The sequence below is a fragment of the Alosa pseudoharengus genome, unplaced genomic scaffold (genome assembly GCF_046254945.1).
Source record: "Alosa pseudoharengus isolate Yale_2024_CS ecotype anadromous, Long Island Sound unplaced genomic scaffold, YU_APseudo_1.1 YU_APseudo_1.1_scf_3, whole genome shotgun sequence".
Lineage (NCBI taxonomy): Eukaryota > Metazoa > Chordata > Actinopteri > Clupeiformes > Clupeidae > Alosa > Alosa pseudoharengus.
The window spans coordinates 25,385,710-25,407,168 of NW_027468718.1; the positions used below are offsets into that span (position 1 = coordinate 25,385,710).

The 21,459-nt window shown below is 48.9% G+C and overlaps 1 protein-coding gene across 3 annotated transcripts in view; it reads right to left on the reverse strand.

Moving 5' to 3' along the window:
• Positions 1–2,904: 2,904 nt before the first annotated feature.
• The window catches only part of hdac4 (histone deacetylase 4), a 156,826-nt gene continuing 138,271 nt past the window's right edge, over positions 2,905–21,459 (reverse strand). For all 3 annotated transcript variants that reach the window (XM_076263723.1, XM_076263722.1, XM_076263724.1), the window contains 4 exons: positions 19,462–19,595; positions 10,764–10,848; positions 10,497–10,638; positions 2,905–9,419 (listed from right to left, as the gene is read on the reverse strand). In XM_076263723.1, the coding sequence (XP_076119838.1) occupies positions 9,380–9,419; positions 10,497–10,638; positions 10,764–10,848; positions 19,462–19,595 (401 nt within the window). In that variant the 3' untranslated portion in view covers positions 2,905–9,379. The remainder of the gene's footprint in view (positions 9,420–10,496; positions 10,639–10,763; positions 10,849–19,461; positions 19,596–21,459) is intronic.

Below are 21,459 nucleotides of genomic sequence, written 5' to 3' on the forward strand. Positions count from 1 at the left end.
GAGTACGCAGAGGTCAGAGGTCGGCTCTCTGTGGCCGCAGCGCCATCGTCCCACTCATCGGCGTGCATATCTAATTGCTCGTGTCACATTGCCGATGACTGGGCAGGTCGGATCTGTAATTGTGGTCCTGGCCTGTGCAGCTGGCTCTCTCCACCGGCAGCATCCAGCAGGGCTGCAATTAAAAGTCAGAAATGAGGAGATGAGATGAGCGGCGAGCTAATATGGGAGACGGTAATGACAGACTGAGCAGCAGGATGAGCAGCGAGAGAGAGAGAGAGAGAGAGAGAGAGAGAGAGAGAGAGAGAAAGAGAGAAGGAGAGAAAGAAGCAACACCGCAGACGAGAATGTCATTGTGGAAGGGATGAAGGGATGTAGGGATGGAGGGAGGGGTAGGGTGAGAAGCATGAGTGAAAGAAAGAGACAGAGAGAAAGAAAAGAGAGATTGCTATGGAGAATAAATAGCCTGGGGGTTTGTGTGTCTGTGCTGTTTGGACTCCAGAGGCTGTTGTGAGGTTTTATTGTGGGAAGAGATTCTTTGTGGGATGCTGATCAGAAAAAAACAGAGCGGGCTTTAAATCAAACTGGTGGTGGAGGGGGAGAGAGTGAGGGGGAGGTGGGGGAGGCTGCGTTTGCCCAACCCCAGGCTGCATGACCCCGGGTCTCACAGTTCAGCTGCCTGGCCCCAGCATACAAGGGCTGCGTCGCCGATAAACTGAACTCCTCCTCCTCCATCTCTCCCCCTCTCCCGTCTCCCATCTCTCTCGTTCCCTCCTTTTCGCGGCGCTGACTTTACGGCCTGCCGTGCTCCTGGACGCTCTTCGGAGGGCCGCATTCCTGGGTCTCGTGTCACCTTTTGTGTGCCGCTCACACCGTCTGCCAGAGGTCCCCTCCTCAACTCCGGAGACAGTAAATATTGTCACGTCCCGTCTACGGCTGTGCCTCTAGCTTTTCCTGAAAACGTGCACACCCTTGTTTGCTCAGGGGGTGGAGGGGGTGTATTGGGGGGGGGTCAGCCCCAAGAACCGGTGTGATTTATGAATATTCTAACGCCTCAGAGGGGTTGCGACACACGCAACACTGTCTGCATATTTCTGCCTCGACCTCCCCTACCCCCCCCCCCCCTTCTCTTTAAAACCGGAGCAGAGAAGTCTGTGTTGGGCCGGGGGGAAAGGAGGCGCATTAGAGTCACTATCCCAGTGTTTATTTGATGGCTCCGAGGCAGAGCGCCGTGTGCTACTCCACTCCTCCCGCGTCTCTCCTCCACGCCGCTCCGGCTGCTGTTTATTTTGACAGACATCTGACCTTTGTCTCTTCCAAATTGGCTGGTAATCCCACTCAGGGGCTACTGTGAACTCCCGCCCTCTCCACGGCTGATGCTGTCGCTGCCCTCGCCTGGTCATCAGGGGCAGTGCGGCCTAGGGCCTTTGGCTGCACCGTCTGCAGCTGTGGGCTGTCCTCGGACCCGAGAGTGTTGTCTTTAGAGGACACGGGGCAGTTTGGGACCTGGCTGTGTGGTTTATGGAGAGCTTCCTCACACATGGCTGTTGTGCTTGCTTATTTTCTCTCCAGTATGAGAGGTCATGTGTGTGTGTGTGCCCTGAGAGGAACAATATGGAAACACAAAAGGTGCAAGATTTAGGCTTTTCATATTCACATTTCATATCTGTAGGACTGGGAGTTGCTGGTGCTCCAGTCTGTTAAGGCCATACCTTCATTTTCTGCTATACTACCTTTCCCCATCACAGGCCTACACAGTGAGCAGTGTCAGTGACACTTTGTTGGATAAGAGTTTGAGGGGATTTCTGTATTGCAAATCCATGTGTGTCCTCCTGAAAGCTGTTGCCCTGAGCAATTACTTGTGTCGCCAGCACCATGACCGGCAGACACGCAGTGATTGATGAGGTCATGTTAGTGTTGGTCCTGAGACTGACAGGTCAAATTGACATAAAAAAAAGGACATCTGATCTCAGCAGTCAGCATTTAAATGCTTCTCTGAAAATCCGATTTGAATCGCTTTTCCAAACCAACCATACTAATGTGGTTTGGACCAGAAGCTATTTGGATTATGCTGTTCAACTTTCATAACAAAATGAATTTCCATCACAAATAAACTGGATAATGGTTGCTTACATAAATCAGAGGTGAAATAATTGCAGCAAGACACAAATATAACACCAAGACGAAATGACAATGCAAATCTCTGTGCATATCACACATTTGGCTTCTTTGTGTGGATATGCTGGAAGTAGCCTTGCTGTGTGTGTGTGTGTGTGTGTGTGTGTGAGAGAGAGAGGAAGGAACTCGGAGGGTGACTCATGTATGTTGGCTGTGATGGATGAGGCATGGTGGACTGCCCCTGCACTGGCCAGAGAGAGGCCTGTGTTCGAGGGCCTGGGCGATAGGCAGCCGCTGTCTGTGCAAACAAACCACCGCACTCAAGCAGCACACTGTTGGGGAGCCCACCCAGTCCTGAGCCCAAACAGCCACCCCCTCCCAGAACCTGCAGCCCCCAGCTGGACCCAGCTCACCCGGCCCCTCTCCACACGCAGCCTCCTCGTCCCCCTGCTGCTTCACAGCACATTACTTGTGGCATGCCGCTATTTGCAAACTAATAGATTTACAATAGCCGCCCTGTGCCAAACCGCACATGGTAGGTTCTAGAATGAGTGGTGCCGGGGCGTGTGGATGTCCACTGAGGCCATCACATTGGGAGGCACGTGGCCTCTGGCCCCAAATGCATCACATCGGTAGCTTTCACAGTGGTGAAAATCTATCATTTAGTGAGCTCCGAATTCTCTCATTCAGGGGTAACTGAAAACACATCTTATGTGCAGAAATAACCAGGAGAAAATAAACTCTGTTTCAGTAAAGCATTTATTTGTTAGTTACAAAGTTTGTGTATAACTACAAGGCCATCTGTAGAAAAAGCAAAACAGAGGTGTAATGCGCCAGGGAGAGAAAGAGGGAGGGAGACAAGGAGCATGCCAACCAGTGGGAAGGTTCTATTTACAAAGGAAAAAAAAGTGTCAGTCAAAATAGTCAGAGGGCAAGAGCATACAGGACTCCAATGTTCTTAGTAGGCAGAGGGAAAGAATTAATCTCCATACCAAATGCAACACGCATTTCATCACGCATGTCTGTCAGTAAAGAGAAACAAAATCATGGGCAACAACTATTTCCTATTGTTAGAGGTGAGAGAGTGACTTTTTATACAAACAACATGGAGGAATATGAGCGTTACTGAGCCGTGGATGGTAGAATGGAATGTGCCACTTCAAAGGAGATGCTGTGCAAATAAGGGGGAAATTGTGGAACATTAACATTGAAGTGTAAGGACAAATTTACAAAGTGGAAAATGTTTGTAACTTCAAAACGTTTTCATCAAGAAATGTAACACTTCGAATAAAGTGCATGTATTTATAACGATGAAGTTTATATGTGTGTGTGTTTGTGAGAAAGAATGAAAAAAAAAGAAAGAGAGAGAGAAAGCTTTTGTGTGGCTGTTTAATTGAATAAAACACGCCTCAGTCATCCAAAGCTCCCATCAATAAAAAAACAAGACAGTGTGGTTTTCAAAAACATGGTACTTTATAGTTGATGTCAAAGACAAACGTTAGAGAAAAAGGTCCCAAGAAAAAGTTCTATTGTAACAATGGAAACAAATCAAAAAACAAAGTGATAAAAATAATATGCATTTGTCTTACATTTTGTAAACCTAGAACTGTTCTTGAACCACAGTGGTCACAGATAGTACTGGCTGAAGAGGGTTTGACAATCTGACCATGATATACCTGCCGCACATCTGGAAACTGCCCTTTCATGAGTCCAGATGTTCACAGAAAGAAACCCCAATCTTCTCCTAGTCCCCTTCCCAAACCCCCAAAATATACCCAGAAGAGAGACGAGGAAAAAAATAAAAAATAAAACACAGGCAGTCTAATGTTTTACTGTATAGTGTGTAGGTCACCTAAAACAATTCTTTCTACATTAATACAATAAAATCTATTGTCTGTATGTCACAAGTGCTAGATAAAGTTTTTTTGTAAAATATTCAAATGTTTTAAGTCATTCAGCTTTTTTTATACACGTAAAAAGCACATCTGTTGGACACCAAGCGCACCGTCCTTCCTCTGTACTGACCACAACAACAAAAAGAGAAAGAGAAAGGGGTCCAATTCCCATGCGCTCTTTGATGCTGTAAAAGAGTCTCTGTCCTTCAGTGCCCCTCCGTTGTGCAAATATGTTACAAGGACAGACAGGCATGCTAACACACAAACCATGCAGAAAACCTACAGAGGTGGTGACAGAAAGAGAGAGAGAGAGAGAGAGAGAGAGAGAGCGACAAAGAGACAGAAAGAAAGGAAATGAGAATGGTACAATTGCCCAAACCAGGCCCTGGAAAATACAAATCAGTTGGGCTCCTTGGTTTCATGGCAAATAAGCAGGAATGACAAAAGAAACTAAAAAACTGAAACAAACAAAAAAAATAAAACAAAACAAAATAAACCGCATCATATAAAAGGAAATTCAAAACAAATGGAATGTAGTTTTTAAACATGGGGTGGGAAGCAGTGAACGACTATCTGAATGCTGGGTTGACAGACCGGAAAGAAGGTCCCTTTGAGAATGGCGTTTAGTGAGGCGATAGCCATCACTCCTACTGCGGAGTTGCTGAGTATGGGGTCAAACTGAAAATACCAGTAAAGAACAACAATAAAACATTCAGTTAGAAATTGTCAGTTGCAGTTTGGGCCTCTAATTAAGAGAAGAGAGCAGATCGCTGGGGTGTTTGAAGACTGTTCAGTGCACAGATAAATAAAACATATCTGTGCTCTCTCTCCAACCAGCACATCCCAACGTTTATTTAACCATCTTGGCGACTAGCTTGGAAAAAACAAACACGCCATGCCAATAAATGTACCAAGATGATCCTGATATAGCATGTGCTGTGCATACAGTGCATTTTAATATGGTCAAGAAACAAAGCAACAATGGTGCGGAGGAATGACCATAGGCCTGAATGATTGTTTCATTATGGGGCTTCAACCCACTAGTGCTGAATGAGCTTATGGCAGACAGCAGAGATGCAGTGGAAAGAGACAAAGCAACAGAGAAAGAAAGATAGTTTGAGAGCGAGTTAAAGACAAGAGATTGAGAAAGAGAGAGGAAGAAAAGGAGAGATAGATAGATAGATAGAGAGATAGATAGATAGATAGAGAGAGAGAGAGAGAGAGGGATCTCTGCTGCCTCTTGGCCACATCTGCTGCCGGAAGGGAGGTGGGGGTGGGGGTGGGCAGCGGGATCTTTGGAGCCATAAAGAATACGGGGATATGATCCAAGCACAGATAAATGTCACAGTGCTGGACATCTTGCGTGTTCGCTGGCTGAAGCCAAGAGGTCTTCAATCAACTCAGCCCCTCTGCCCATCTGCAGATGAGGGGATGAGAGGCATCCGAGGGAGATGAAAGGCCAGGGATGCGCTAGACACCCATCCATCTCTTTCCAGTGGATGGGGGGGGGGGGGGGGGGGGCAGGCTACACACATCCAGAAGGAATGAAGAGGAGAAGGGGAGGGAAAGTGGCACTGCAGAAATATAGGCTTAAGCTAAGAGCCTCGAGGCTAGCCTTTTTTAACGCTCTTTGTTTTGGCAGAGGTTCCTGCCTGCCATGCAAGCTGGCAAAGGGTACTGGGACAATTGTTTTCCAGAGACAGATGAACAGAGAGAGACAGAGAGAGAGAGAGAGAGAGAGAGAGAGAGAGAGAGAGAGAGAGAGAGAGAGAGAGAAAGAGAGAGAGAGAGAGAGAGAACCAGTGGGCGAGTTGGGAGTTAAAGGGTCGAGAGCCAGGGCAACACTGGTAGAGTTAACTGTTGGAGCCATGTAGGGGTGAACCAGTGCGATGCTACTGTAGTGCCCTAATTCGACGGCAGCCTCAAACAGTGAGCAGTGCCTTCAGTGAGGCCTAGGACAGGGCACAGGCGGGAGCGGGCCAGCTAGACACAGACGAGCATGTCACCTTGCAATACTATTTGAACTTTTTTTGTTTTGTTTTTAAACAAGACTATTTTTTTATAATATATAATATATCTATAGATTTTTTTGTATCATATATAAATCTACTATGAACAGAACATATAGTAAATACACAATTGTTGTAATCATTATACAAAGTAGAAACATTTCTGCACCCCTCCCCTCCCCTCCCTCCCCACAAACTCCAATAGAGCCCCCTGCTCAGGAAAAGGCTGCTCTCTGAGAAGACAACAACAACAGAAAGTGGACTCACTGGACTATAAGCATGTGAAACACATTGTCAACTGTACAGTGTAACAGAGAGAAACAGCTAAATTAGAAAAGGGTAACAAATTACAAAAAATAAAATAAAAATAAAATACAAATAAAGAGAGCTCACTTCGGCAAACAAAACAAAAGACAATATATTGACAAAAAGAGGGGCAAAGCTGAACATGGAGAACACACTCAGAATGGAGTAGTCATGTGGGATGTGGAAAATATGTAGAAAAAAGAGGAAAATAAGCACAATAACAGCAATGATCGCTTCCTTCCTCCATGTTGTTGCTCCGCCCCTGAGCCTGCCCCTCAGGTCTGCCACCAGTCGGACACTGGGTTTAAGGTAGTCGCCCGAAGGCTGTGGGGGGTAGAGTTGAGGCAAAAAATAAACAAAAAAAGTCGATCAAATCTACCTGACCATCAACAACAGAACCATGAGAGAAAGTTCTGGAGTGGTCACGTCAAATGAACCCCCCCCCCACAGCATGCACGCTTGTGTGTATATATACAGATATATGTGCCATATATATGTTTTAATACACAGACACACGCTTGTGTACTTCCTTAAAAAATAAAAAATAAAGATGTGGTCATTTTTTTTCTTAAAGATTTTCATGCAGATTGTCTGATGTGTACATATGTATATATATATATATGTGTATATATATTTATATATATATTTATTATATTTTCCTCACAGTCCTTTCAGATAAGTTTTTGCAATGTTGGTCTGGAGAATTAGCTGGTGGTCAGATTACTTCCTTGTTAGTGTCATGTGACACACACATGCTCAGTAGCACCTGCCACTCCTGAAAACGTCTGCGTTTTGCCAACTGTGCGAAAGCGCCTGACGGGAAAAAGGTAAACCCTACACACGGTCACAAGAACAATCACCAGGTGGCACATCTGAAGGCTCAATGGCAAAAACAAACACGAGAGAAAAAGAGTTCTGAAAATGGTAACCAGCCCTTATCCTCTTGTTTCAAAGGAGTTTCTTTAAAAATGGTCCATCTGCTAAGTGATGTATTTTAAGAGTCAGTGGCCTCTGCTGTATAGTGCCCTTATTTGAATTGTATAAGAATTTGAATATGTGACATTCAAAACACTCAAAGCCAGACAGACTCTGACTTATTTTCTTTTGAAAGAGAGTAGGCAAAATATAAATAGTTGTCATTTTTAACGCTTCTAGTAAACCACAAAGAGATTTTGTTGCGTATTAAAAAATAACCTTTTAAAACTTATCTCCTATACTTGCAGTTAATGGCACAGACTTAATCTGCTTGATAGCAAATTCATGCTTTGGAATTATATATATATATATGTGTTTGTGTTTAGGTTCCTTTTTCAGTTTAACGTCTATGGCCTGAATAGCATTCAAATTCTGCAGATGGAAGTTGCTCTACTAAACCACATGCTAATTAACTCTTCACAGGAAGTGATATGTATTTTGGTTGAATTCTTTTTTTTCCTTAATGCGAGAAGCTACATTGGGCAATGTTAACCTTCAGAAGCACCGCAGAGCGAAAAACCTGAAATCTGCTTCAACTACTTTAGCTCTGGTTCAACTGGCAACTACCTTACAAGCCATATATAGTTTCTTTTTCTTCTGGACAGCAAAGAGATTGAAGGTAAGCAAAGTAAAAGGAATCAGGTACACAGAGTTAAATAACAAAAAGAAGAGGAAACTAAAGAGGAATAACGATCATACGGTATGTGTGTGTGTGTGTGTGTGTGCGTGCGTTTGTGTGTATGTGAAAACACAAAGCTGTCCGTAGGGCATTCCTGGTAAACATGCTGAGGGTTCTTCCTGTCCATTGGCCAACCAACGGCCTGTCCCGCCCATCTCACCCCTCCATAAACACAGAGAGGGGGCGGGGGGGCAAGGGAGAGGGTCTTTCTCATTCTGTCATAAGTTTAAGGCAATGTTCTTCTGAATTCATCACAAAATCCAACAGCTTTCCACACAAAAATAAAAAGGCACAATCTCTCCATGTCCATGTTCCACATGCAAGTTTTTTTTTTTGTCCCCAACGGAATCCAGGTCCCCTCGAGTGAACTCCGAGTCCTCCTGTCCCATCGAACGCAAGGCCTCCTGCACACGGCTTTTTCAGGGTCAAAATAAGCGCTGCCTCTCCCTGACAGTCTCGTTTGATTCACGTCCTTTTTTTCTTCTTTACTCAGAAAATGTAATCACTATCATGATATATTTTATCATCATCAAGCAGTAACTTTCCACAACTTTACAGAATAAAGTAAAAAAAACATTTCTGCAGCTTCATCTCTTTGAAAGCACAGAACAGGGAAAAAAAAACAAATAAATGGAGAAGAAAGAAGTTAGAGAGAGAAAGAAAGAAATAAAGAGAGAGAGCGGAAGAAAGAAAGAAAGAAAGAAAGATAGAAAGAAAGAAAGAAAGAAAGAAAGAAAGAAAGAAAGAGAGTCACAGCTGAAGTTGCTCTTTGTGGCAAATCCCATGTCTGGTCATGCAGACGTCTCTGGGGGCTTGCCGGTGAGCTTGTCCATTAGTTAGTTAGTTTGTTTTTGTTTTCGTTGTGTTGCACGGTGTTCGTCTCAAAGCACCGGCGCTCAGCATCTACATCTCAAGGAAGGTGGGGAAAAGTGATGATGTCGCCGTGGGATAAAGAGCTGGTTGGTCGGCGGTCAGGTCAGCTGCGTCCCGTCCGAAACCCAGACACCGTTTCCCTTAGTGGACACAGCGAGTGGTGTGTCAACCTGGTACGAGACACCCCACCTTCTAGGGGACAGATCCCAGCCCCCCCCCCCCCCCCTCCCTCCCCCCCACCTCCCCCGACCCTCATTTTCTGAACAAAGACTGCTTCATAACGGCTGAGGGTACTCCTGGGGTGGGGGGGGGTATTTAGTGTCTTTTTGACGAGTTTGGTTGTAGGTTTAGATTCCGTTTTGAGGATGAGTTATCATGGTTTTTTTTGGGTGGGTGGTGTGAGATGTCGTTCAGTCTGCCGTTCGCCGGGCCTGCAGCCACAAACGGAGGAGTAGGAGCCAGAGAGGAGCCGGCGGAGGGCTCGTCAAGCAGAGGAAGTCACCACAACAACCGCTGCCCATGCCACTCTACAACGGTGGCTCCTCCTCCATGGGCTCGTCCTCGGGCCTGTGGACAAGATGACATCATCATCATCATCCTCCTCTCCTCCACTATTTTGTCAAGACGGAGAATCCACTCATATTAAACATGACAAATCACCTGCCAATTTGACTAACTATGAAAACTGGAAAGACACAAAGTAGTCAATCATTATGGCTAATGTAATAAAACATGAAAAAATGGCTGACTATTTAAATAATCCAACCATCCAGTTTCAATATATTTTCCACTTTGTTCCTGATATGTGACAGCACTGCGATCACACACTCAGTGGCTTAAATGAAGAGACAGTCGTCATATAACACACTACCCTCAAAAGTCATAATTTCCCATCAATCCAGAACACAAACACACAAAAGAGCATTAACTCCACACAACACACGCACAATATATAGGGGGGCTTTAGAAATACTGATTATTTAGTCTGCATTATGAAGCCATTTACTCACTGATAATTTAGTGTGTGTGTTTGTGCGCGTGTGTGTGAAGAGAGAGAGAGAGAGAGAGAGAGAGAGAGAGAAAGAAAGAGAGAGAGACAGACAGAGAGAGGCAGAGAAAGAGAGACAGAAAGAGAGAGAGAGAGAGAGAGAGAGAGAGAGAGAGAGAGAGAGAGAGAGATCTGGAATATCCCAGCATCTGTGCTCAATGCTCCCTGTGTGTTTTCAATTAGGACTCTGGCAGTGAGCTGCTCTCAGAAGCACAGCTCTGCTGGACCAGTGCCGCCTCACCAGCGGATATCCTCAGGGAGCTGCACACCAGCCACACACTCTGCACTACACGCACTCGCACGCACACACACACACAGACACAGACACACACACACAGGCAGACACATACACATACACAGACACAGAGACACACACACAGACACACACACACGTGCATGCACAGACACGCGCATTTACACGCACACAATGGAGCAGGAGACACCCAGGAACAGGTACACTGGATATCTCAATCTCTCTCTGTTGCTTTTCCCCCAATGTACCTGTGTGTTTTACACATGTTGCTTTTCCCCCAATGTACCTGTGTGTTTTACACATGCTGCCCCTGTATTAGACAGACAGCCCATGCTGCACTCACCTCTTCCCAAGCTGCTTGTTGGCCACAGACAGGGAGGCCATGGCCGTGACCGTCTCAGCCTCCTCCGCCTCGCGCCTCTGAGCGTCCAGCAAAGAGCAGCCTAGTGTGGAGGCAGGGCGCTGCAGACAGCGCCAGTATTTACCTGTGACACACACACACACACACACACATAAACATTCACAATTCTGAAAAGGGTGAATAAAACAAGAGAGCAGTGTGTCTTTGCTGGCTTTGTGGATGTGCATTGGCTGAGGGGGCTGCACTCACTCTGAGCTTCTAGAACCTTCTCCATGGAGCGCACAGCATTGGGATTGGGTCTCTGCTGCAACACCTCCTCAGGGAGAGGCTCCAGCTGTGGATACACATCAGAGAGAAACAGAGAGAGAGAGAGAGAGAGAGAGAGAGAGAGAGCGATAGAAAGAAAGAGAGAGAGAGAGAGAGAGAATTAGTTTAGTTCCAACTGATCTCCCAAACACTCTCCACCCCCAATGAGTGGTAATGCCCAAGGATCTCTGTGACATTTCAATAGGTTAGGTGTTTCAGCATTAAGGGCACGCAGGAAAATGCAGCCAAATGGCCTTAATAAAACATAATGGGAACATTGATTGGTGAGGAAAAAAAAAAGCAGTAAACAAAGCAACAAGCCCAATGAATACCATTTGGTGCTCCTCACTGCCGTTTCATGGCCACATTTGTTTGTGCCAAGAGGAAACATCTGAAACTGAGACTCCTTTCATTTAGAAGATGTAAAGCACCGCTGGGTGATCGAGCCGAAGGTGTGTGTGTGTGTGTGTGTATGTGTGTGTGTGTACACATGCTTTATGTCCCAACAACAGCCATCAGGGTATTGAATGTCAACAAAGGGGTGAGATGTTTGAATGCTTGCTTCCCCAGCACAAACCACACACACAAACACAAACACACACACACACACACAAAGTGTGATGAGGGCCAACAGATGTGTTTAACATCCCACTCTGAGCTAAAAGGCCTGTCTGCGCTCAAACAATGGTGGGCTTTGTGCTGAGTCACTCTGCGTGGAGCTCGGAGGTGCTGGGGGTGGACGCGGCTGGCCTGCGCTGGGCTCCTGGGTACAGGCAATGGAGGCAGCAGGGCACAGCTGAATTCCTCCTGTCCCTTCCAGGACATTCCTGCCCCAGTGCTCTCCACACCACACCAGTCCAGAACGGCACGCAGCAGACTGGACGTCAAATCCAGTGTCAGAAGCGATTAATTGGAAAGATGAATACTGAGATGAATGGCAAAAAGACGTGAACAGTCTTCCATTCTCCATCCAAAAAAAAAAAAAAAAATGGGCATTGTACACAAGAAAGAATGTGAGGCCAAACTGATGGGAGATAGTAGTGTGCGTGTATAGCCAAGGCAATGTTGGAGAGCAACTTGCTTCACAGGAAGAGAGAAGAAAAGAAGCGAGGAAAAGAAACACAGGAGGAGGGGAGAGAGAGAGAGAGAGAGGGAGAGAGAGAGAAAGAGAGAGAGAGAGAGAGGGAGGGAGAGAGAGCGGGAGAGAGAGAGAGAAAGAGAGAGAGAGAGAGAGAGGGAGGGAGAGAGAGCGGGAGAGAGAGAGAGAAAGAGAGAGAGAGAGAGAGGGAGGGAGAGAGAGCGGGAGAGAGAGAGAGAGAGAGAGGGAGGGAGAGAGAGCGGGAGAGAGAGAGAGGGAGGGAGTGAAAGAGAGAGAGAAAGAGGGAGGGAGAGAGAGAGAGCGCACTCAATGCCTTTGGGCAAGGCTGGAAGCTTTGGTTTAATTAAAGCAAATATGAGGAGGAAGGGGGGCGGGGGGCTGGGGGGTGCTGAGGGGACGTCAGGGCGGGCCGGCCCAGAGAGAGGATACTTTAATCCGGCTGTGGCACGACACGCGGGCCCATCGAAAACCCTCCCAAAACCCCCAGCGCTTTCCGCCAACCTCAGCCCGCACGGAGCCACATCAGCCGCTACGCGTGCTCTCTCTCTCTCTCTCACACACACACACACACACACACACACACACACACACACACACACACACACACACACACACACACACACACACACACACACACACACACACATACACACACACACACACAAACACACACACACACACACACATCTGCACACTCACACGCATACAGTGGATACAGCATGCACTGTGATCAGTGTCCAGATGGAGAGGCAGATAGAGCCAGAGAGCGGGAGGGGGCAGAGCTACTCTGACCATGGAGCAAATCTATAACATTTTATCAGTCATGTGCAAGTCTCCTATGTACATATAGAGCATGCACACATGCACACACACACACACACACACACGCACGCACACACGCACGCACGCACGCACGCACGCACGCACCCCAAAAGGATGTGAGCAGAGCCACTTGGAGCTGGCACGTGTGTGGCTGCTGCAGGGTGTTGAGTGGGTGCTTGGATGGGCAGCAGCCCAGTGAGAGGCAGAGGTGAGCCTCAGCACACACACACACACACACACACGCAGGGAGCTCAGCTGGGACAATAGCAGGCCTTGTTCAGCCGCTGGCCCCCCTCACACTCCCATCTCCCGACGAGGCGTCACTGATGCACCACACAGCATGGACACACACACACACACACACACACACACACACACTCTGCTCTCTACTCCTCCTGTAGGCGCCCATCTCCAGACTAAACCGTTTTGTGTGCTTCTCCCAAAAATGAAAAAGTCAATGGAGTGTATGGAGTTGGGTAGGAGAGTGTGGAATGTCTACTGCAGCCTATGAGACGTTGTGGTGTGTGTGTGTGTGTGTGTGTGTGTGTGTGTGTGTGTGTGTGTATGTATGTGTGTGTGTGTTAAATGCTGTAGATGTGAGTGTGTGTGGCCACTTGTTTATCATGGACCTCTTCCAGTCCCTATCTACTCGGCCATCTCCCATGTCCCCCTCCTCCCCCCGCATCTCGTCCTCTCGCCCCCTCTCTCTCTCCCCCTGGTCGTCTCTCTCTCCCCTGGCTGCAGTGCCCATCTCCTGGCCTGGCAGTGGCAGGAGCACGAGTGGGCCTGGAGTGGGGGGGGTGGGGGGGGATGTGGCTGTCCATCAGGCTGACAGACGGTCCTGCCGCATGCCCATAAACTTTAATGGGTCTTGTCAGCGCGCTCCGGGCTGCCTGGCAGGTATGAAACACATGGCGCTTGTCGGCATCCACCGTGACGCTGAGGGTGGAGGGTGGAGGGGGGGGGTTTATTTGGGTTTCTCCCTCTTTTAGTCTTTTTCCTTCCCTTTCTCTCGTTCCCTCATCCTTTCTTTATTCCACCACCCCCACCTGCACCGTGAAGCCCTTTCTCTTCTTATTCCCTCAATTCAGCAGCATATATATAAAAAAAAGATGATTGAGTCAGAAGTCATGACACACGGGGCGAGTGATGTAGCCAAAGAGCGAGAGAGTGAGCGAGAGAAAGGAGTGGGGAAGAGTGTGAGAGTGAGAGAGCCTCTGCTGCAGTGTAAATTGCGCTTGTCTGGCGCATATGTGGCCTCCTCGTTAGCCGGGAGGCTGCCAGGCCAGGCCAGAGAGGATGCCACGCGAACCAGAGGAATGCACTTTAAAAGGACTTCGCCAGAGACACCGTCTCACCAAAAGACCCAGCAGGAAATTGGACTTGTTCAGCAGACTACACAAGAGGGCATTCACAACCATTTCCCTTTACTGTGGCGGTTGGGGGAAAAAAACGAAAAAAAAAAAAACAAACAAAAAAACGGTTTGCTGAGGTTGGTTTACCGTGTGTACTGGACCGCGTTCATGGAAAAAAACCTTGCATCAGATTATTTTGCCGACCTCCCTGGCCTTTGTGAATTTCTAAAGCACACAGGACTCCACGCACTAGGTGAAGCAATGCATGTTTACAGTAACTATTGTGTTAACATCAGCATAACCTCATCGCCGAATGGTAACAATTAGCCTATTAGGCTGTTGTTTATCAAATAATTGCTAACGACCACAATTTGGAGCGCAACATCTGCTTGCACACATTCATCAATTAGTCATGAGTTCAGAGGTGACTAATGTCGGAGCCAATGCATCATTCATGAGCTATTCAACTATAAAGGCCTGGAGATTACTCACCGAAAACCTGCACCTAAAAAAAGGGGCTAGTAAAGTCAGCACGGCATTTATCATCTCCCCTCTCTCTCTCCCTTCTGCACTCCTTCTCTTTCTCCATTTTCTTTCTTTCTCCTCGCTTTCTCCATCACTCTCTCCATACCTACAAATTTGACCCACTTTCAAAAGGGAACACAATCCTCATTATAGCCAAAGACTTCTTGTCTTTTACCTGCCAATAAAAGGCAGAGGATATTTCTCACTCTGGAGCCAGCAGTAAAACGCATGATATAATGACCAGTCACTCATGTGTGCTCTCTCTCACACTCATACACACACACAGAGTTGTACAGTCAACTCCTCTGTGGGCACTGTGCCTTGATGGGCATTTGGGGGCGGGCCTGTCAAGAGTGGTGTCCGGCGTGACATGGCAAGCCCAGGGGGGAGAGAGGATGCAAGAAGAGGAGGGGAGCAGAGAGCAGAGCAGAGAGGAGGGGAGAGAAGAGGAGAGGAGGAGAGATGACCAGAGGAGAGGAGGGGAGAGGAGAGATGACCAGAGGAGAGGAGAGGAGAGATGACCAGAGGAGAGGAGAGAAGAGGAGGGGAGAGGAGAGGAGAGAGTTTGGTTAGCTGTGGTGCTGAGGGGGGCCGTTTTGGGTCAGGCAGGCCATGCTAATGCGTGGGCTCGTGACTGTGCATTTGAATAGGCTACGGCACCGTGTAGAGGTTGGGGTAGCTGACACAGCTGCGGTCCCTGGAGTGAGTTTGGCCAAGTTCCCTCCCCACACACACGCAGTCAGACACTCCCATCACACACACACACACACCGTACAGTTCTACATACACGCACATTGCTATACACATTCACATACTGATGCAAATCCATCCACACACAAACACACCAACCTTTCTCCCCTGCTTCTATCTGCCTCATCAACAGCCGCCGGCCTGCATTCCTATGCCATTACAGTGTAGGCCTTTGGTGGGGAGAGATTATGATAAAACACTTGCTTCCTGCCATTCTGATTAGAGACGTCGTTCCCCCCAATCTCTTTTCTTTTCTTCTTTCCTTTCCGCCCTATCTGTTATCTGGGGTGTGTGTGTGGTTTTTCCCTCTGTATGTGTGTGTGTGTGTGTGTGTGTGATTTGTGGAGCTGGAGGCCATCGCAGTAATGAGCTCTCGGCCTGCACTTGCTCAAGCGGTCCGTCGGTTGAGCGCCGCCGCTGCCAAAGGCCCGCCAGAGGAGGCCATGAAAAATACAAGTGTTGCTCCGCCGATCAAGGGTGTCCGAAGTTGGCCCGCGCCACGGCGGCTTGCTGTTTAGCATGGCGGCGACACAGTCGCTTAACGACCTGCTCACGTTGGATATTTTAATGCGTGTGTGTGTTTGTGTGCATCAGTGAAAGTGAGAGAGCGGCTGAAAGAGAGGCAGAGAGAGAGAGAGAGAGAGAGAGAGAGAGAGAGAGAGAGAGAGAGAGAGAGAGAGAGAGAGAGAGAGAGAGAGAGAGAGTATGTTTACTTTAGCTCAGTGTTGTGCTGGGTGGGTAAGTGTGCCTAGCTGACTGTGTGCGTGTGAGCAAATGTTTTCCTTAGTTCCTTAGTGTTGTGATGCTGATTGGGAGCCTGTATGTGAGAGAGACTTGTAGAAATCTATGCTTGTGTATGAGACTTGGCGAGTATACGTGTACGTATGTGTGTGTGTGTGTGTGTGTGTGTGTATGTGTGTGACAGAGGGAGACCTCTAGTGAAACCAGACTCTGACGCTGGTTTATGACGATGGCTTCCTCCACTACTTCAAATGATTCCCAATTTCCTTTGATTACCCGATCTGTCTCCCTCAGCCTGACCCTGTCTGCCAGAGGTGTGAGCCTAACTGCTTTCACATGTGCGCCACTGACAGTGTCCCCAGGCAGCAGGGGGTCGGGGGGGGACACAGGTCAGAAACACAACAGAGATATGGGGGAGAGAGGGCCAACAATTCAGAACAGAAAGGAGGGGTGTAAATAATGAGAGCATGAGAACAAGATGGAGCACGGGCGAGAGGAATCAGACACCAGAGGTGGGTACCCCTGTCTGCACCTCAGCCACCCCGCCGGACATCACACGCTTCCCCCCCGCCGTGAGCGCTCGACAGGGTGCGCTGAAACAGGATCCCCCAAACAGGCCGAGCTCACGCACTCTCCCCTCCGCCTTCCGTCGCTCCGCCTCCACCGCATTCATGCCCACTCCGCTTATCACAACACGCTCCCCCACCCACCCTAGGAGAGCCAGCCAGGGGGAAGAGGAAAAAGAGCCGCAACGCCCCAGCAGCACTTTCCCTTCCCAGAATGCAGCATGGCGGTGACCCCAGAGTCCTCCTCAGACACCGGCACAGGTAAAGCGATTAGCGTTATTGCATTAAGGCTCCCAGCCTGCCTAGCGCCCCCTCCTCCTCCTCCTCCCCCTAAAGCAAACGTTGGTTCAGCTCAGGGCTGTTAAGATCTATTTTCTCTGACAGGTCTTGGAAACAGTGGAGGGGCTTTTCTGCTTGAACTTTTTCTATCCTTCCTTTGCTTTATTCATCTTTCTCCTGACAGGGGAAGGAGGTGGCGACTGGACATTTTGGGGGCATTTTGTGGGCAAAGTGAGCGAGCTGAGTGGCAGGGCAGTGGCAGCACCACCACCACCACCACCACCACCCTGAACTGAAAAACCCAGGGTGTGTGAGAAGTCACCATGACTGAGCGTGTCTCTGGCTTCCTGCCGCAGGGGCCTGAGAGAGCACACACACTTTTACGAGTGGAATCATCCCATCTTATTGTTTTGTTTATTTTCCTTCTCATCCAAGAAAATCCACATGGAGTTGAGCCATCTGACGTTTTTAAGAGTTCCGGGAACTTATTTTTATAGCCTCGTCTAGAGAGCTGTGATAAGGACTTCAGGATAAGAAAGTTGGAGGGAGACGGAAAGGGAGGAAGAGTGAGAGAGAGAGAGAGAAGGGAGGGAGAGAGAGAGAGAACACTAATCACCCCCCAACTCACCCAACTTTGAGGACCAAGACCAAATATTTCTCCACCGTAACGTACATCTTCCTTGCGGTCACCAACGACAGCCAAGCAGGAAGCTGTGTAAAGTTAGCAGTAGTGTCAGGGTGCGCGCAGACACAGATCCGTACCTTGCGGCTGGCCGGGTTCACACCAGTGATCCATTTCACAGGCCTCTTCCACTGCAGGCGGGCGGGATGCTTTCAGCAGGATCTCTCATTCACTCTCTCTCTCTCTCTCCAGTAAACACACTGGCGGGGCGCGTCCGAGGAGCGCCCAGTCACTCTCTCAAAATACATCAGCTTTACGCCTGTGGGGCCTGCCGCCTACATTTAGAGCCGGACTATGGTGGCCCGTCTCTCCCTGCTTTACCGCATAACCACTCCGTGGCTCTATGGCCAGTGCGGGCAATGGCACCACAGACCCGTAACGGCATTAGCAGATGAGCCAGCACCTATATATTCATCTAATCCACTGGTTTGGTGTACAGCTTTTGGCTCTGCTCCTGCGTGTATCCACAGAGGCGCGCTTGTTTAACCGTGCCACCACCCAATGTCCCGGCGAGGCGGCGTTGGTGGAGACCGCATAAGCGCATCTGCAGATGGGACAGCACCTCCGGAAGGCTGAGGCTGGACGCAGTGTGGAGCCTAGAGGTTGGCTCAGCTGGACAGGCCTTTGTTTGTTTGCGGTGTTTGTGCACAAATCAAACGCCCACGTGTGATCGCCGGTATCCCAGAACGGCTCCCTTTTTTATTTTAACAGACGACAGCAGCTTACACTGCTCGCAGGAAATGGACAAGTTCCAGACGTGATCTATTAGTAAAATGATGATGAGAGTATTTCTTTTCTTTCAATGTAATCTTGCCGTTGCCATGAATCACAGAGGATGGTTTGTATGGTTTCGGCTATGGCCAGCACACTCCCACAATTAACCTCTGATTTTTCATCTTGACATTTGTTACTTCCTCTCTCGCCATTGCTTCGCATCCCCCTCACTTGGCGCTTGTGTCCTCCCACGCAGGGTGTGGAACACACAGAAAGACACACAGAGAAACAGAGAGAGAGGGAGAAAGGGAGGGAAAACTAGAGATAGAGAGAAAGAGAGATGAAAACAACTCCACAGGGTCCCTCATGGTCAACTGAGGGGGAATCGCTGGACGGGAGACATAAAAACGCACTCTCCCACTGGAGTGTGATTACAAAGGGAGGGGTGAGGGCAGGCCCTCTGTGTGATGCTTGGCTCGGGGCCCCGGTAACATCACCCCTCTGGCTGCGCTGAGGGCCAACGGGAGGGGCCCCAAACCGGCCGCCGGGGCCCACAGTCCCACAGGGCAGTCCCTCCTCATGTCACACTGTTTTCCTTACCTGTCCAAACAGAGCCCCAGACGAGCGGCGGGCCGAGTTCCCCGGGGCCCTGGGCCAGACTAGGGTGGCCTGCGCTCGGGGAGATGAGGAGGGCTGCCCACAGGGGCTGCCCACAGGGACCAAACTCTGTCACTTCAATGACTGTGTGCAATGGACTAGAGTGTGAGCGTGTGTGTGTGTGTGTGTGAGCGTGTGTATGTGTGTGTGTGTGTTTAGACTGCAGTGGCCTGACTCTTTATCCCTTCACCTCTTCATTTAGCAAACTGTTTACATACAGTATGTACACACATCAAACACAGAAACATGCAGACATACATTTTCTCTGATGGACGCACTAATCAACAACCCCCCACACAGCCTTCTCTCTCTCTCTCTCTCTCTCTCTCTCTCTCTCTCTCTCTCACACACACACACACGTGCACAAGCACATACATACATACACACACACACACACGAGCGTGCGCGCACACAACCTTATTTTTTTCGGTGTGGCTGTCTGCAGTCTTACCTCGTTTCCCAGCAAAGCAGAAACACATGCTTCGGAGGCATCACAAATGGCGGTGAGGTCGTGCCCCCCCTCCAGAGCCAGCACCAGACGGCCCCCGGCCAGCCCCATCAGCTGCTTGGTCAGGTAGCCAAAACCTGCGCAGGCACAGGGGAACAGGAAATGCGTGCAGGGGGTTAGAGTTCGGCTCGGCAACTCCGCTGCTTGGCCCCCGATCAAAGAGCACAAGCAAAGACATGGCAGAGAGGGTGGGGGTTGGAGAGAGAGAGAAAGAGAGAGAGAGAGAGAGAAAGAGAGAGAGAGAGAATGAGAGAGAGAGATTGAGAAAGAAAGAGAGAGTGGAGAGGAGGAGTGGAAAGAGGAGAAGAGGCGGGTGGAGGGAAGGCATTGGTATTACATCATATTTTCTCTTTCAGAAAAGAAGAAAAGAAATGAAGGAAAAGAAGGCACCGGGGGATTTACTGGGCCTAAATGCATAATACGAGCCAGGTTTAATTTTAATAAATGTGGCTTTGCGTTTTGGCTGGCCGCCCCTTTTGATCTTGGCTTTAATATATGCACCCTGCCATAGTTGCAGCCCACTCCCTAGACTGTGTGCGTGTGTGTGTGTGTGTGTGTGTGTGTGTGTGTGTGTGTGTGTGTATGTGTGTGGGAGACTTTGTGTTTCTTTCCTTTTTTGCCAGGGGGCTGAATTCTAAGGATGCACTTTTGCAAAGCCCTTTTTGCTGGCACGCCTTGGGGCCTGGAACCCTGGAGCCCTGCTCAGGTCACCTCGGCTCTGCACACTGGCCTGCTCGAGCGCGAGGAGGAGGAGGAGGAGGAGGAGGAAGAGGCTGTACTGTACCATACTGCATTGCCCCCGCTGTGCCAGGGGCTCTGGGTCTGCTAGTACACTCTGTTCTGTGACCTGTTTGGGATGCGGTGCAAACTCACTGACGCACAGTGCACTGCACAGTATCACTTACACTCGGCCCATCCTCAGGCTAACCACAGCTGTGGTGAGGATGGTGTGTGTGTGTGTGTGTTTGCGTGTGTCTCTCTGTGTGTGTGAGTGAGTGAGTGAGTGAGTGAGTGAGTGAGTGAGAGAGAGAGAGACCTGGAGAGAGAGGGAGAGAGAGTAGGAAAAGGGATGCACATGAATATGGAGTAGCACTGAGAGAAATATACATCAGGTTTACAGATACGCATAAGTCTACATGTGAAAGAAATGAAAGAAAAGGCAAACAAGCGATCAGACCTTTAGACGTGTGTGCTACTAGCACAGGTTGAACATTGTGTGTCTGAGTCTCGGTTGCAGCGTCTGACTGATGCACTCCATGGGGTGAAGGCGGAGATGGGGGGGGGTGGGGGTGGAGGGAGCAGAGGCCAGTGCTGTCACAGGCCATTGAGTGGCGCTCAGATCAGCACGGGGCAGCCATCTGATTTAAGCCCTCTTTTATCGGCACGAATGGCGCAAGGCACAGACCGGATGAGCGTGGTCTGGGAAAAGGCTTTCTCCACCGCCAGCGTGTGCCCCCCCCCCCCCCCCCCCCCCGCAACAGTCAACAGCGTCTCTGTGCTCCCCTGTTTGAAAACGCTCGTGCAGTGGCAGCAACTGAGAGAGATGTAATCTTTCCCCACTGAGCTTTGAAAGTCCGAAAGTGGCCCACTAATCGCATTAGACCGAGGGGTATGCAGGGCACTATTTAAAGGTGCTTTAAAATCGCAATTAGCCGAGTACAAACATGGGAGAAGAATGCTATCTGCAGGTCAGTATTTGCAGGAAAACAATTGAGTAGATGAAAGTCAAACGTCACCGGAGTGGCATTGGAAGAGATTCTGAGGTGAGCGTGTCCCTGAGGCCCAGGTCTTGAAAGTGAAAAGGCCACAAAAACAAGCGTTACACTTTTTCTGAAGCGAAAAAAAAAAGAGCTGGCCTCTTGGTCCAGGGTCTGGGCAGAAGTGCATGTGTGTTAGATTCCTGCTCTGGCTCTGACCACAGATACAGGCCACAATAGGGGG